The sequence below is a fragment of the Emydura macquarii genome, unplaced genomic scaffold (genome assembly GCF_026122565.2).
Source record: "Emydura macquarii macquarii isolate MOO-44397 ecotype Brisbane River unplaced genomic scaffold, CSIRO-AGI_Emac_v2 contig_1320, whole genome shotgun sequence".
Lineage (NCBI taxonomy): Eukaryota > Metazoa > Chordata > Testudines > Chelidae > Emydura > Emydura macquarii.
This window is the reverse complement of record NW_027131457.1, coordinates 88,206-105,637: the sequence shown is the minus strand read 5'-3', so window position 1 is coordinate 105,637 and position 17,432 is coordinate 88,206. Positions and strand designations below refer to the sequence as shown.

The 17,432-nt window shown below is 44.2% G+C and overlaps 1 protein-coding gene and 2 pseudogenes across 1 annotated transcript; all 3 read left to right on the top strand.

Annotated features, from left to right (window-relative positions):
- The first annotated feature begins 1,835 nt into the window (after positions 1-1,835).
- LOC137154932 (olfactory receptor 11A1-like) lies at positions 1,836-2,609 on the top strand (annotated as a pseudogene).
- Positions 2,610-9,151: 6,542 nt separating this feature from the next.
- Positions 9,152-10,087, top strand: LOC137154931 (olfactory receptor 14A16-like). The gene has a single exon (XM_067550777.1). The coding sequence runs from the start codon at positions 9,152-9,154 to the stop codon at positions 10,085-10,087; it is 936 nt and encodes a 311-aa protein (XP_067406878.1).
- A 4,049-nt stretch (positions 10,088-14,136) lies between these two features.
- On the top strand, positions 14,137-17,079 carry LOC137154926 (olfactory receptor 5AR1-like; annotated as a pseudogene).
- Positions 17,080-17,432: the final 353 nt, after the last annotated feature.

The following is a 17,432-nucleotide window of genomic DNA, read 5'->3' as shown; positions in this document are numbered from 1 at the left end:
AAAGGCACATTCTACAACCATTCTGCAACTGCTTAACCTCTTATTAAAACACTCCTCGTCACTGTCAAGGTGGCCGGTGTAGGAGCCAAGGGATCAAGGGGTAAGCAGGATCCCCAGGATCACTATGGGCATTTACACACGCCCAATGTCAATTTTTTGGTCAGGGAAGAAAGTGCCTGCCTGCATATTGGAGAACAGCCCCGAGTTACGAAATACACGAGCATCATGCACCTTCCCCGGACCACCGCACATTGATGTCTCTGAAACGACCCCTGTGATCCACAAGCCGCTGCAGGACCATGGAAAAGTACCCCTTGCAGTTTATGTACTCCATTGCCAGGTGTGCAGGTGCCAAGATGGGGATGCGAGTCCCATCAAAGGCCCCCCTGCAGTTTGGGAAACCCATCGTGGCAAACCCCTCCACTATGTCCTGCACACTTCCCAAAGTCACTAGCCTTCTTAGCAGAAGTCTATTGATGGCCCTGCATACTTGAATCATGGAAGCTCCCACTGTAGATTTACCAACTCCAAATTGATTCCCAACAGAGCGGTAACAGTCAGGGGTTGCCAGCTTCCACAGAGCGATAACGACTCTCTTCTCCACGGTCATAGCTTGTCTCAATTAAATGCCCAGCAAGCCCGTTGCAGTTTGTCCCTTTAAGGGTTTGAAAATTTCACCCCTCCCCCTCCCCGCGTGGTGAATGCGTTTTAACTGCCCAGCAGTGAGAGGAATTTTTTTGCTACATTGTTTCAGTGGCCAATCATGGAAATTGATACTTTCCTAAAGAGTTTATTCACAGTGCTACATGTGGATACATTATATCATGCTTTCCATCAGTGAAATGGAAACATTTGTATCACTATATTAATATACTAACTGACTCCGTTGTTATTTATCTTTCATTCTACAGACACCTCGGTGGAGGGGAAAATAATAGGCAAGCAATATACAGGGGGTTTTGGGATGATCATTAAAGGCAAACAGCATACAGGTGGGGGGTTGGTTTGGTGAAGGAAGAAAGCAAAGGCAAGCAATATACAGGGGATGGTAGGGGGAGCATAAAAGGCAAACTGCATGCAGTTCTAAAGTAATCCAAGATAAGCTGTGATGTATTTGTCATGGTCAAAATGAGAGCATAGTTCTGCTGGCTCCATGTGCCTGCAGCAATGGCGATCGGGGGAATAAAAAAACAGCATGAAAATCCTTTTCCTGTTTGTTGGGGGGCGGGAGGGGGGGGGGACAGCGCTGCATCCTGGGACAATGACGCTCGTCACAACAGCCTCTATGGTTAGTTGCACTGTGGGATAGCTTCCCATATTGCACCGCTTTCTAATTCGAATTAAGGCTGGCCAGTGTGGACACAAGAAACCAGCACAAACACTGTAGTGTGGATAGTCTGCAGCGCTTTCTATAAACCGCTTTCTGACATTTGAATTAAGCTAATTCAAATGAGTGCTGCAGTGTAGACATAGCCATAATTATTGTCTGACCCCAAATGATTTCCCACAATTGTGAACATTTAAATTGATAAAAAGAAAAAATGCTTTAAAATAAATAGCTCTCAAAATCATAAAATAATAACAATGAAATTCTGCCAAACCTAAACACATACTATCTTATACTATTTTATTTTCTCTAGGAAAAATTCACCTGGAAAAGAATTGTGAAGAAAAATCAAACAGCCATCACAGAATTCATACTCGTGGGATTCCCAAGTACTGAAAAACTGCAGATGGTCCTCTCTGGCATCTTTTTAGCGATTTACCTTGTGACAATAATTGGGAACCTCCTCATCGTAATTACCATGTTGACAGATTGCAGCCTCCACACCCCTATGTATTTCTTTCTAGGAAATTTATCCTTCTTGGAAATCTGGCACACGACAAAGCTGGTCCCCAGGTTGTTGTTTGGCTTGCTAACCAAGGATAATGCTGTATCATCACAGGCTGCATGGTGCAGTGTAATGTCTTTGGTGCCCTGGCTGTTGCTGAATGTCTCCTTCTCACCGTCGTCTTATGATCGATATTTAGCTATTTGCAAGCCGCTGCATTACATAACACTCATGAATGACAAGGTTTGCCCTCAGTCAGCAGCTGTTTCCTGGGCAAGTGGCTTCATAGGGACATCAGTAACCATATGTTTTCTGTCTAATTTAAATTTCAGTGGCCCTAATGAGATCGACCATTTCTTTTGTGATATTACATCCCTGATAAAACTCTCCTGCTCCAATACGTACTTGGTTGACAAAATGGTTTTCTTCTTTTCTTCAGCTGTGTCACTTATCCCATTCCTCTTGATCCTGGCCTCCTACGTTTCTATTCTCAGGGCCATCCTCAGGATCCCTTCCAACATGGGGAGGCAAAAGGCCTTTTCCACCTGCTCGTCTCACCTTATCATTGTTAGCACATTCTATGGGACGCTGATTGCAATGTATGTGGTGGTGCCTTCCTCAGATCACCCTCCAGTGCTCAGCAAGGCCCTCTCTTTGCTATACCCGGTGGTGACCCCAATGTTAAAGCCCATTGTGTATAGTCTGAAGAAGAGGGAAGTTCACGAGGCTCTGAAGAAGCTTCTTAGTGCAACATTAGCTTTTGCAAGAAAGCTGTGAAGATGACCTTTCGTCTTTTTTTATTATTTTAACCAGGGATGGGCTCAGTTACTTTCTCTAATCATCTACTTTCTGTCTTCATGAATCGCCCTTTATGTTAAACAATATCATCTATCTATCTGTCTATCCATCCATCCCTCCATCTATCTATCCCAATACACACCTATCTATCTATCTATCTATCTATCTATTAGAAAATCTTACTCAGAGTTGAAGATATATTGTATTATTCTCCAGGATGTCAGATCAATGCATAGAATCATAGAATATTAGAGTTGGAAGGGACCTCAGGAGGTCATCTTAATCTGGGGGAATTTGTTTGGATTTGTGGGCGTGGTGAATGAGGTGGGTATCCTGTGCTGAGGGATTATGTGTGTTTGGGGGCTATTGTGTGTGTTGGTTTTGCTGGTTTGTGTCTGGGCAGCGGTGCTGGCAAACCTCGGGCGGGTGACAAATAAGAGGTGTGAGTTGCAGTGAAGAGCTATGTGTGTTTGGGGGTTATTGTGCGTGTTGGTTGTGTTGCTATGTTAGTGACAATCTCTGCCCCAAAGAGATTACCATCTAAATAAAAATAACACACAAAGAGTGAAAGAGAAAACAATTTGCACAGCAAGCCAGGGGGAAAGCTGGGAACAGAACCCTGGTGTCCTGACTTCTAATACAACACCCGTCCCACTGGGCTGGGTTGCCTCTCTCATTTAAATATTTGAAATAGGCTGTTGGGAAATAAGCCTAAACTGGATACTGAAGGGAGACAGTAGGAATCCATCATTAGAGTTAATGACTCACTGATTTTCTAGTTCAACCAGCAAACCAAGAAATCACAGCACTTTCTGCTTGATTTAGAAGGGAGGTGACTTCAAATAGTTTCACTCTTAGGGGAGTACCAAAACTACCAGGCTATGGCGGTATTTATTTTCCCTTGGTCTCCTCTTTGCCGCAATGAATATGGAGGTATTTATACAATATGAAATAGCATCACCAGGAGACATTCAGAGCAAAACACCCCAGAGTGGCCTCAACACATCTTCATAACAGGGATTCAAACCTGGGTAGCTCACATTCTAGAGAAAGACCCTAACCATTGACCTAAAGGTTATAAGAGATAGATGCTATCTCCTGAAGCTGGCCCTGAAAAACTTTTTCCCACTCCAAACCAATTGGGTCAAATTAACAAATAGTTTCAGGTTGAGTAAAACTGAATTTTTCTGCAAAGAAACTATTCATCTGAAAAATTGTCTAATTTCTATGTCTAATTTCTATGATCTCATTGAAACTCACCTAATTCCCTTAGTCTCCTTGGCAAATCCCAGCCTGAAGGCCACATTTTTAAAGGAAGTAAAGTTCCTAGTGGGATTGTCAAAAGCACGTAGGCAAACAAAACCTATTAAAAATCCTAAATGCCTTTAAAAAATTGGCTCTAGACCTCCTCCTTCTTCATCTGAATGGTCTAGAGAAGGAAGATCAGGAGCTTCTCATCATCCAAGAACAAGAGGACGGACATTCAATGAAATGTAAAGGTGACAGATTCAAAATTGTTATAAAAGGAAATACATTTTCCACATAACACATACATTAGTCTGTGGAACTCACTGCCACATGAAGCCATCAAGGCCAAGAATCCAGCACGTTTTAAAGAGGGACTGGACATTTACATGGACAAAAATTTTCTGCCGAGTTTATAACAGTTAATGCTAAAAACCTCATTCTTCAGAGCATAAATCAATGTTGAACTATTAGAGATCGGGACCGGAGCTAATGTGTGGAGCACATTATCCCATATCCGCTACTGTGGGATTCTTACACCTTCCTCACCTAAGATAGGCAAAGAGTGACCGTGTCCTAAGCCCTGTCCCTCTCACTGAGGTAGGTGTCTAAGTCCAGGCTTCCAGGATGTCCCTCCCTCTGGTTTGGATTCTCCACGGCAACCCCTCCTTGGCATTCGGTGCCTACGCCATTTATGGATGAAGCAGGGTTGGGGGGAAGGAGAGGACACTGAATTAATGGCTCTAACCACCAGGCGACAGAGTCAATTCCTCACATTTGTTCTTTCTCTCTCACCGGCCCATTGAGCCTCTCATTCGTTATTTGCAACCAAGAAGCCCCATATCTCAGAGTATCCCCGTAACTCAGTGTTTAGAGCACAACACCTGAAATGTGGCAGATCCTAAAAGTAAAGCATGAGAACAAGTCTCCCATTGACTGTCAATAACCATTTAACTCCTGGAGATAGGAATGTTTATGGGATTTCGAGGCCTACAAACACCTCCCCTCTTAGCTTCCCCTCTTCCTGGAGAGGCTCACAACACTGTGCTGGTTACGCTGATCATCTTAGCCCTTTGCCCACAACTCCAGCTAGCCCACGCCTGGCTAAGAGACCAGGCTAAATCGGGGGGGGGAGTGTCTGTCTGGAGTCAGAGGCCGGAGGACCTCACTGGAATGAGAGGCAATGATCCCCAACTGGAAGGGCTGGCCAGAATATAAAATTCATTTAAAAAGAAATAATAAATAGGAAAAAATATAACACAATTTAAAAGAGCAAAATAAAATAAAAATCGTAAGAGAAAAACAATACAAAGAAACTTAAAAATAATAATAAATAAAATGATATAACACTAATATAATAAAGACAATAAAAATACAATTATATCAAACTTCCAAAAGATAAAAATTAAGAGCTAGATGACTCAAAAATAAAGGGGAAGAGAAAAATAATATGTAAAAAAGTTTAAAAAAAAAAGAATATTTAAAAAAAAAAAGCAAGAAAGAAAAAGAAAATTTTGAACTGAAATGTGCTAATTGAGAGTCAAGGGGACCTTTGCTCCCAATCAACTTTTGGGAGTTTCCGTGTGCCCCCCAGTCTCTGCCCCCCAGGGCAGGGCTAACAGCAGTCTCACTCCGGCCATGCGGCCACCCCAGCCTGGGAGCGAGGGGCGGCCCCCTCCTGGGCTCCCAGACCCACAGACAAAGCCCAGGGGGAACCACTCCCATTGACACTTGCAGGACACAAGGCTCTTGCTTTGGTTGTGCAGGAGGCTAGGTGACCCCCCTGTTGTACAATGAGCAATGAGGGCTCCCTCCGTGTGGGGCAGAGGGATACCCCGCGCTCCAGGGACGAGGTAGCTGGCGGACAGACCCCGCGGGAGCGGAGGACGTCGGCAGGCGCCACTCTGCCTTTGACAGAGCCATCCCCACTTGAGCAAGCGAGACTCTCCGCAACCTCCAGGCACCTCTTCCGCCAGTGGAGGGTGACCCTGACCCAGGCCGGGCAGGAAATCCCTCCACCCCTCTGGAACTGCCCTCTGGGGACACTGCTGGAATTGTGGCTCATCAAGACTTCCAGAGCCTCACCTCGGGAAAGGGAACAGAAAATGTGTCTTTAAAATTCAACTTTATCTAACTGGCCAGGCCACACAAGGCCCTGCACTCAGTGTGCTGGCATTTCTCCCTCTGTCTGTGTTTATTTATCATGAGGACGTTTGAAAATCGCATCCAATCAGATTCCAGTATGTCAGGAAATGTTCTAGATCCTTGCGTTTCAGTTTAGTTTCACCCAGTCAATTTCCTGGTTTCCAAAGCTTCGTTTGGGGTTAATTGCAGCGTCCTTCTACTGTAGTTTACTCTGAATGACTGATGCATGAAATCAGCTTTTACTGCATCGTAATGTTGGGTGTAACTGGGAATACTCCCATGGTTAGAACAGGTTATTTTGTCTTGGCATAACGCAGAGGCTGAATCTCTGCTTTAAAAGCAAAATGGATCTGAGCCTTACATATAGATCTGCAACTGTTTCTTCATTGGTAGTTGGCTGCCTGGTTTAGTTATCTGTGTTACTGAACAAAAATAATATTAAATTTAGCAAGTAAAAGTGGTATTTGAAAAAGTGTTTAAATACCTTCATGGACAACAGAGATAGGTCAGTACTGAGTGCTGTGAAAATCTCATGCTAAAAGGGGAAATTTGACTCGTGTAGTTGAAAGGTAACTGGTATTGGGGAGGATTTGCATTTAAATGAAATTGACAGTTAGGTTGAAACGAAACAGAAATACAAGGGCCTAGAACATTTCCTGACATTCTGGAATCTGGTTGGACGTGATTTTCAAAAGTTAACATGTTAGATACAGACAGACAGACAGAGAAATGCCAGCACACTGAATGCAGGGCCTCAGGCAATTTCTGTTTGAAGAAAATGTGACTAGTAGTTCATCCAGATCTATGAAAATCCAGTAAGAGCTCAAACAAAACTGAGGCATGCATATGCCGTTATTACACCATCCGTTATGAATTATTCCTCCAGTGCCCGGTCTTCTCCCCCAGGTTACAGCTGGGGCAACTGAGGCACGGAGAGATGAGGTAATTCAGTTGCGTAGCTGGGCTTAGATCACAAGAGCTCCAGGTGACTTGACCTCCTCTCTATAACCCCTGCTGCCTGACTGCCCTTGTTATCGTTGTAGGCTGGGATTGTCAAGGCAGTCGAAGGGAGTTAGGCCCTCAAGACGTGCATGCCTTACTCGCCCTTAGGCTCCTTTGCAAATCCCAGCCTTCATAGTTCTGAAAGTCAAGAGAAGCCCAGGCCTTGGAAGATGCCAAGAGAGACCCAGGGTCAGAATTACAAAGGGGTTTAGGCATCTAAATAAGCTAATAGCTGTCTTGTGTGATTTGCAGTAACACCTCAGCAAATTAGGTGCCTAACTCCCATTGGATGTCCATGGGACTTAGCTACCTGACTGATTTAGGAGCTTTGATAAATCCCAGTAGATGCCTGTCTCCACCTTTAGGTAACCAAATCCCTTGGTAATCCCGGCGCACAGACAGCACAGAAGCTGGGTTGGAGTCAGGCAACCCTGGGGGAGATCCGAGGGCCTGGGCTAGGCAGGGGGTCAGACTAGAGGAGCAGAACGGCCCCTTTTGGCTTTACACTTGATGAGTCTACGAAGTTTTGCCTCTGGACCTCTGCTTCTGAGCTGTTCAGGTCTGTCGGGAGTGAGTCCCACAAGCCCTTAGGAACTAGACATGGGTAAATCACCTTCCCTCAGCATAACTCCTTTAATGCCAGCGACGCTCAAAGCCAGCTACACACTGCTCAGCTGCAGAGAGCAACCGGTCTGAGTCTAGTTCTGTCAGGTCATGCGCAGAGTGAGGGGTGAGATGACTCTTACACACTTGTGTCTTTGTCATCTAAACAGATAGATAGATAATGACCGAAGAATCCTGGAGCTGGACGACCGGAGTCAACACCTGTTGGGGAAAAATCCACAGCGGCCAGTACAGTAAGTGTGCTATGTCAATTAAATATATGTGTGGGGATTAGCATACAAGGGACATTTAAAGAACATGAATCAGAATTGCTGTCAGCACTCGTTAAGGAGTTCACTGTTAAGTTACTAAAACAACTAGAGACAGTCAGAAGAAACAAAAATTCCTGCTTTCGAAAATGTCAACTTTTCATCAGAAACCCCAAACCCTTTTTTTTTCTCCTTTAGGCAACTGAAAACTTTCAGCTGAAAAGTGTAAATTTAAGATGAAAACCAAACAGGATTGCTTGTTGAGTATTCAGTTTTCCAGTATAACAGAATTTTTTAATGAAAACAGACACTTTAAGAAAATCGTTGTTTTACTGTAAATTTTCCATCCAAAAATGCAACCAACCAACCAAAATTTAACTGAAAATTTCCAGCCAGAATTAAACTTCAAACAAGGGTGGGGAAACTTTAATATTGGCTAATAACACCATAACTGGAAACCCATTGATTCGGTTGCAGCTGTTTGATTTCTGTTTCAAAGGAAAGTAAAACTGAGTAATGGCAAAGCTGATACCCACAGAATATGTGTTATAGGGACTAGGAGCTTCGAACCCAGTTTCAGAGTTGCACCCAGCAGCCAGATCTGTCTACCTGACATGGAGCTTAGATGGACAGGGAGGAGGTCACTGGGACTAGAAACCTCTTTGTTTAGCACCATAACCAGGCTCCATCTCTGCTGACAGCTGAGCACACAATATCATAACAAGGTGCACAGAATATACACATAATAATACACAGCCCATCCCCCAAAGAGCTCACAGTCCTAGTAGACCAGGCAGAGAAAGGGAGGGAGGGAAAGAGAGTCCCAGGGAGGGGAAGTGACTGGCTGAAGGTCATACAGCAGGTCAATGGCAGAGCCAGGAACAGAACTCAGGTGTCCTGATTGTCACTGACCCGCAGAGCACAGACACAAAGTCACAAAGGGAAACGATACAACACAGCAGTAGCTGAGCGATGCCAGGTCGTGGCTCAGATCTTCACACGTGTGAAGTGACCCAGCTTCAAGACGTGTGCGGATTGACATCAGTGGGATAACGCAACGGACTAGTCATCTCATTCTCCGCAGCGAGGACCCCTCACCGCCCCTGCTCAGTGAATGTGATCTGAGCTGTGCTCTGACAGTCACATCGTCAGTTATTATGGAGAGAGGAATCAGGGTCATTCCCTCGGTCACTCTAATTCTCACCGTTGCCCTTCTCCTTCCCTCCGCAGGCAGGACACAATGTGCTAAGGAAGAAAATGTCCAACCAAACCACCGTGACCGAGTTTCTTCTCCTGGGATTCTCTAAGGTGCGGGAGCTGCAGATTTTACACTTTGTGGTGTTTCTAGTGATTTACCTGGCAGCCCTGGTGGGGAACCTTCTTATCATCACAGCCATAGCCCTCGACCGCCACCTTCACACCCCCATGTACTTCTTCCTGATCAATCTGTCCATCCTAGACATTGGCTCCATCTCTGTCACCCTCCCCAAATCCATGGCCAATTCCCTCATGAACACCAGGTCCATTTCTTACGCTGGATGCATTGCCCAAGTCTTTTTCCTTTTCTTCTTGGTGGGAGCAGATTTTTTCCTTCTCACTGTCATGGCGTACGATCGCTACGTCGCCATCTGCCAGCCTCTGCACTATGAGAGAGTGATGAACAGGGGAGCTTGTGTCCAAACGGCAGCCGGGGCCTGGGCCAGCAGTGTTCTCTATGCTGCCCTGCACACCGGGAACACATTTGCAGTATCCTTCTGCAGAGGCAACAAGGTGGATCAGTTCTTCTGTGACATTCCCCAGCTACTCAAGCTCACCTGCTCTGACTCCTACCTCACTGAAACGGGGATCATTCTCTTTAGTGTGGGCTTAGCCTTATGCTGCTTTGTTTTTATAATTGTGTCGTATGTTCAGATCATCAGCACGGTGCTGAGAATCCCCTCTGAGCAGGGCCGGCACAAAGCCTTCTCCACCTGCCTCCCTCACCTCACTGTGATCTCCTTGTTAGTATGCACTAGCAGCTTTGCCTACCTGAAACCCCTCTCCAGCACAACGTCACGGCTGGATCTCGTGGTGGCTGTTTTCTATTCTGTGCTGCCTCCAGTGATGAATCCCATCATCTATAGCATGAGAAACAAGGAGATCAAAGCTTCCCTGTGGAAACTGACAGGGTGGAGGTTATTCACTAAGGATTAAAGGTCCATCTTTCTCCTTTGACTGTGATTTCATTCTGTGTTTGTATAGAAATGTAATCAATGGGTGACATTACTGTCTCTGTGAGAACATGCTTAGCAAACTCTTTACATGCAAAGGGATATTTACACTGGCAAAAATACAGACATACTCAAGTCAATGGACTCACTGTAGATTTGCACTAGTGGAAATAAGATCGTAATCTATTGATCTATCTGTGTTTCTATTTTAGGTTTTTGTACTGCCAACCATCCTCAGGCTATCTGAACCTCTTCCACATTAAATCAGTAGCGAGATCAAAGTGTAGTGGACTTCCTGAGGTCTCTGGGTCTTCTCCTTTTCAGCATATAAAACTCTACTTGGTCCATGATGGGGGTTGGTTTATTGTTTGCTTCTGTAACTGGGATATGATGGCATGAAATCCTAAACTCTGTGCCGTCATATCTATGGAATTATTGGCAAGGGAGGGGGCACATAGTATCCAAGTCTTGTGGGCTTTAAGAATAAAGTGACTGTGGTTAAGAACTCTTTTACTCAGCCTGTGTTCCTTGTTTTCCTGCCACATTGTGCCCAAAGCCTCCTGGGAAAAGCTTAATACAAACACAGGTCATAGTTACACAGCAATGTATTTGATATTACATATCGATATTGTGCATTCGTATTGTCTCACACACAGATTCCACTGTACTACCTCAGACCTAACGCATCTCTATATCTCCATCTATCCATGCAAACTACTCACTATCATGCAATGTAATCACCCCATGATGTTACCACAATGTTCATGTTTCTGGACTTTATCATTTCCCCCCACTGCCTTCCCTGAGTACTTGAACAGATAGACCCTGCGGCCCAGAGTGTCTGTGTCCATAGTAAAATTCAAGAAAGGGCATTTCACAAGGAACCTGTAATCATTCTACGGGAGGAAGGGGAGTTTTCCTACCCACAGAGAAGCCACCCCTCCAGAGACAGGACCCCTGCACCCTGTACAAGCTCTGGCCCCGGCAGCTGCTAACTCTGTCCAATCTATGCTGGTGTGGGTGACCCTTGGAGCCAATAGAGTCACTCTGGATTGACACCACTATCAGTGAGGTGTGAATCCAGACAAAGATGCCCCTCGGCTCTGAGGGTATTGCACGGCAGCAAGTGGGAAAGGTTTAACATCTGAAGCAAGAATTCTTAAAAGCCAAACGCAGGTGAGACAATGCACATCCAGAGGGCAGGGCCCAGTTCTCCTCTCAGCCCTGGTCAGAAAATGGGGCTGAGCCAGGGGAGCTGGCAGGAGAACGTCACTCAGTGTTTATGTTTTTGCATTAATTTTGTATTTGGTGGGTGGCCTGGGTGATGAGTTTTTTCCATCTATGTCCCTGATTCCAAGCCCTGCAGTGCTCCAGGGAACCTACCCACAATGCCCTTAGGCGAGGATATGTCAAAAAATTCCCCTGGCAAACCTTCAGTTCCGCACCAGAGAAGCTTGAAATTAGGGGAGGGCTGACTCCCCGTATAAGTGGCTGGATCAGATCTCAAACCATTTGCCTTCGCATTTGTGTGTCTGCAAGGTGGAGAAAGTCTGTTTTAATCTAGGCATGGTTGGAACGTTATCCACAGCTCTTAATGGCCTCTGTGAGCCCTCTTTTATAAGTCACTGATCCCACTGTGTTCTCTGACAGTACCAACTCAAAAAATATGTCACAGGGTTAATTGGGAATTCCATGCATTTCAGCATCAGAGACTTATCCAGCACTGTAAGGATCATCTTAGCTCAAGAGACACCAGCATACCCCTGCCGGTATGTTTACTACTGTGCAACTGACCAAGGGTTCTGATTTCAGTGGCGTTAGTGTGAGCTCTGATTGTGTTCTCCCAGGTCTCCTTCCATTCTGAAGCATCCTGGGATCTGTTCCGGGTTGGTAGTTTGTCCCTTGCCCACAAGGGGCTACGTATGCTGATTCATTTCTGGGGGTTGAGGGAAAGGAGCACTGGTCAGAACATTCATTCGTTTATTTTTTTGTTGTTTTCATGGAAAATTTTGACAAGAATGAAGAGAGACAAGGAGGGTGAGGAAATGTGTTTTATTGATGGCCATAGAATCATAGAATATTAGGGTCGGAAGGGACCTGAGAAGGTCATCCAGTCCAACCCCCTTTTCAAAGCAGGACCAACCACAACTAAATCATTCCACCAGGGCTTTGTCAAGCCGGACCTTAGAAACCTCTAAGGATCAAGATTCCACCATCCAGTTTGTATCCATTTATTCTTGTCCCAACATTGGCCCTTAACCTAAATAACTCCTTTCCCTCCCTGATGTTTATCCCTCTGATCTATTTATAGAAAGCAGTCATATCTCCCTTCAGCCTTCATTTGCTTAGGCTAAACAAGCCAAGATCCTTAAGTCTCCTCTCATAAGGTAGGTTCTCCATTTTGCCCGATCATCCTAGCAGTCCTTCTGTGCACCTGTTCCAGTTTGAATTAAATTTTCTTAAACATGGGAGACCAGAATTGCACACAGTTCTCCAGATGGGGTCTCAACAGTGCCTTTTATAATGGTACTAACATTTCCCTATCTCTTCTTGAAATTCCTTGCCTGATGCCTCCCAGGATGTCATTAGCCTTTTTCATGGATGCATCATATTGGTGGGTCATAGTCATCCTGTGACAGACCAATAAACCCGGGTCTTTCTCCTATTTTGTTGCTTCCCACCGATAGGTCTGCAGTTTATAGCAAAAATTCCTGTTGTTCTTTCTTCCCCGTTTCTATTACTGCTGTTTTCAAGGTAATCCAATCTACTTGTATGATATTCCGGGCCTCCTCCATTATGGTCATACTTCCCAACTTTGTGTCATTCGCAAATGTTATTAGCACACTCCCACTTTTTCTGCCAAGCTCTTTAATGACAGATGTCAATATGTTTGGTCTCAAGACTGAATCCTAAAGAACTCCACTAGTAACCTCCCTCTTGCCTGACAATTCACCTTTCATCATGACCCATTGTAATCTCACATTTAACCAGTTTTTTCCCACCTTTCAATTCTTTTATTAATACCTATCTTCTCCAATGGGACCCAGTGGAAACCCACTAGACATATCCTCCCAATTTGAAAACTACTCTTTGAATATGGTCTTTCATCCAGTTGTGCACCCACTGTGAATATGGGCATCCCTGTATTCATACCCCTCACTCTACTGCAATATTATTTGTACAAAATATGCCTTGTGAGGTATCACGAAAATTGATAACACACTAGTCAATAATATCATTAACAAATGCATGTGATAATGTGGCATGTGAAATTATGGATACTCATTGATATTATGTATTTAAGTCTGATTAAAAGAAGTTTAAAACCGGCATTTCAGGGTGAGTCGATAAACAGGTTTTCTCCAAATAAAGGAAAAAGGTGTGGTCAAATTCAATGAACTATTCATTTGTATCAAAGGTTGCAGGAAGAAATCATTTCAGGGCAGAAGGCAGCACGGAGACTCTCCCAGATAGCCAGCAAGGAAAAGGGACATTATTGAGGGATATGTTTCAGAAGAATAGATTTCCTGAACAATAAAGAGAGGACACAAGGAAAACCAATGCCTTGGAACCTGCGGGGATCCTGGCTGAATGCTAATTAGCCATTGCTGGGAAAGGCATATTGGAGAGGAACCTACCTTGTACACAGGCTCTAACATATTAAATTCTATCTTAGCTATTAGCACATGTATTTTTACTTTTGATTGTTTGTACCCATGTTTGCCTGTATTCCTTCTACTTGGTATCACTTAACGAAGTCGTTTGTTTAATAAACATATTTACTTTTATTACAAACCAATCCATTGCTGAGTTTGGAGGGAAGTGTGTCTATACCCCAGTTAAATTAATAAGGTGTAATGTACTTTAACAGAGCAGAAGCCTCAATGTCTTCTCTAAATGTGATTATTCTGCTCTGTGTGGCCACATTTCGAGTATTGTGTCCAGTTTTGGGCCCCCCACTACAGGAAGGATGTAGACAAATTGGAGAGAGTCCAGTGGAGGGCAACGAAAATGATTAGAGGGCTGAGACACATGACTTCTGAGGAGAGGCTGAAGGAACTAGGCTTGTTTAGTCTGCAGAAGAGAAAAGTGAGGGGGGATTTTATTGCAGCCTTCGACTACCTGAAGTGAGGTTCCAGGGAGGATGGAGCTAGGCTGTTCTCAGGGTGTCAGAAGACAGAACAAAGAGCAAGAGTCTGAAGTTGCAGTGGGGGAAGTCTAGGTTGGATATTAGGAAAATCTTTTTCAGCTTGTGAAGGAGGAGGGTGGTGAAGGAGGGTGGTGAAGCACTGAAATGGGTTCTCTAGGGAGGTGGTGGAATCTCCATCCTTAAAGGTTTTCAAGGGATGGCTTGACAAAGCCCTGGCTGGGATGATTTAGTCAGGGTTGCTCCTGCTTGGAGCAGGGGGTTGGACTAAATGACCTCCTCAGGTCCCTTCCAACCCTAATTTTCTATGATTCTATGAAATTAGGTTGGTTTGGTGGTATCTGCTCTTGACAAATCCATGCTTACCATTCCCTCTAACCAGTGCTTAATTTGTGCCAGCTTTGCTGGACCTTAGCCCCAGCATCTTCTGCATTACAAATTAATCACTGCTTAGTACCCTATTACCCTCTAGGTGCTTACAAATTAATTGTTTAGTAATTTGTTTGAGTATCTTTCCAGGTATTGAAGTTGCTCTATAATTCTCCACATCCTCTTTGCTCCGCTTTTTAACATAGGTACTGGTTAAGTCTACACTGATGGCAGCAAATCAGCCACGTCAGATCAATTTCTCTGGATCTACTGATAAAGACCCGCTCAGTTGATCCAGAAATTGACGTATTAAGACCACCTTCTCGAGTGGGATAGTGCTGCATCAACGGGAACAAGGTTCCTGTCAATGCAGTGCAGTGAAGACGGCGCGCAGAAGAGAAGCAGAGAAGTTGATGGGAGTTACGCAAGTTTTTTGCGTAGCTTGCATAACTCCGGTCGACTGCCTCCGAATCTCGGAGTAAGTGTAGACAGGGCCACTGTGTTAACCTGTCTCCAGTCCAATAAATAAATCAAATATGTTACTTCTTAGACCAATAGGAATGGAATAGCTGATGTTAAAGACCCAGTTCTGGCACATTTTTATAAATTAATCGTATCACACATGGGAGGATAGATTATGCAATTGTCCAACTTGGCTGAGTAGCTGTGCTTTGTGTGGCAGCTGAAAAGAAAAGTTGGTTACTTTGGCTGCTACTCTTGAAACGATGCCTTCCAAAAGAGCAGCTCAAATTTTATTAGGAATTTGTTTCACATGCATTACAAGAGCCTGATCTTCTTACAGTGAAGTCAAAGGCATCGTTGCCATCAAATTCAATCTGTCTAGGATGAGATTTTCAATAGAACTTCAGTGAATTTAGTACCCAAATATTATAGAAAGTCAATGGGAGTTGGGTGGCTCTTTTTGAAAATCACTCACAAGATACTTTTTGTATCCTTTGTAAGGATAGCATCTGAGCACTTCCAAAATATCAATGAATTCATTATCTGAGATCGGGAAATAATATTATCTTCATTTTCAGAAAGGAGAACTGAGAGGCAGATATAGCAAAGCTGAAAATTTTCACAAAAGCTCAGGGGATAGACCCCAAGTTTTAAAGTTATTTATGATCAATTTAGTGTATTTCAGTATTTAAGATAAAAGGTATTAATCAGAATGGCTCCTTCTGACCTTGAAATCAGTGAGATTTTGGTACCTACGTGCTTTTAAAAATTCTACTAGGCCCATAATCATCTTTATAAATCTTGTCTGAGGTGACCAAATCCTATTGACATTGAAAGGCACACAATGCCTTTGGCTGCTTTGGAAATCTCAGCCCAAAAGACTGGGCCAATGCCTCACAGAGTCTGTGGCAGAGCTGGAAAATGAACATCAAGCCCTCAGACCAATGTATTTTTCCCATCATCATCCTTTTTCTTTTCACTAAGCCCTTCATTTACACCTTCTTCATTTGTCCTGTCTTTAATCTGTGTCTCATTCCTTTTCCCAAGGATTTAACAGCCAGTGAGATTGGGGAACCGCACAGCAGTCACGGAATTCATCTTGCCGGGTTTTGGAAATGGTCCAGCTTGTTAGATGATCCCTTTTGTGATATTCCTGGTGATTATATAGTAACTATGATGGGGAACATCATCCTGGTCCTCCTCGTTAGAGTCAACTCTCACTTCCACACCCCCATGTACTTCTTCCTCATGAACCTGTCGCTCTTAGACCTCTGCTAATCCTTCACCATAGCCCCAAGAGCCATGGTGAGCTTCCTAGCAGGGAGAAAAGCCATTTCCTACAAGGGATGCGCCACCCAATTCTTCTTCTTTGCTCTCTTCCTCCCACTGAAGCATTTCTCCTGGCAGCGATGGCCTACGATCGATACTCTGCCATCTGCAACCCGCTCCTGTATCTCGTTGCCACATCCAAGGGGGTTTGCATTCAACTGGTGGTGGGATCCTATATCCGTGGCTGTGTGAATTCCATGGTGCAAACCGGCTTCACCTTTACCCTGAACTACTGTGGGTCTATTGAGATTGATCATTTCTTCTGTGATGGCCCTCCCCTAATTAGTGTCTCCTGCAGTGACACGTACGTCAATAATCTTGTGATGTTTACCCTATGCGGCCTCATCATAGCAAGCACTGCCCTCACTGTGCTCATCTCCTACATCTATATCATCTCCACCATCCTCAGGATTCGCTCTGCCGAGGGCAGACAGAGAGCCTTTTCCATCTGCACCTCCCACATGATGGCTGTGACTTTATTTTATGGGACTACTGCTTTCATGTACAACCAGCCCACTTGGCTATCTTCTCTGTACCAAGGAAAAGCAGTGTCTGTGTTTTATATCCTTTTCATTCCCATGTTGAATCCCTTCATCTACAGCCTTAGGAACAAAGACTTGAAAGATGCTTTGAGAAGGTCACTGGCCAAGAAATGTTTGAAAAAATGAACATTGTCCTTGAACATAGAGATGAAATCCAGTGGGTCACAGTAATGTGCAACACAACAACACATGCTTGCCAAATAGTTATGTATTATTGGGAGCAGTTTTTCAGGTATGAACAAATAAATCCTTGGGATCCACAGTATTTATCGGTCTGTCTATCCATTTTTCTTTTTTTCTGTGTTCCTGTCTATGGCTTTCTGCCTGTCTCTCTTCCCACTTACGTGGCTAGCTGGCCTGTAGAATTCATTGCCTCTGGATATTATTTAGTTAAATATATCTTCAGAATTAAATGATGACTTTGATATTTATAAGGACTTCATTCTTCGGGATATGAGTTGGCTGCTGCCTTTCTGAGT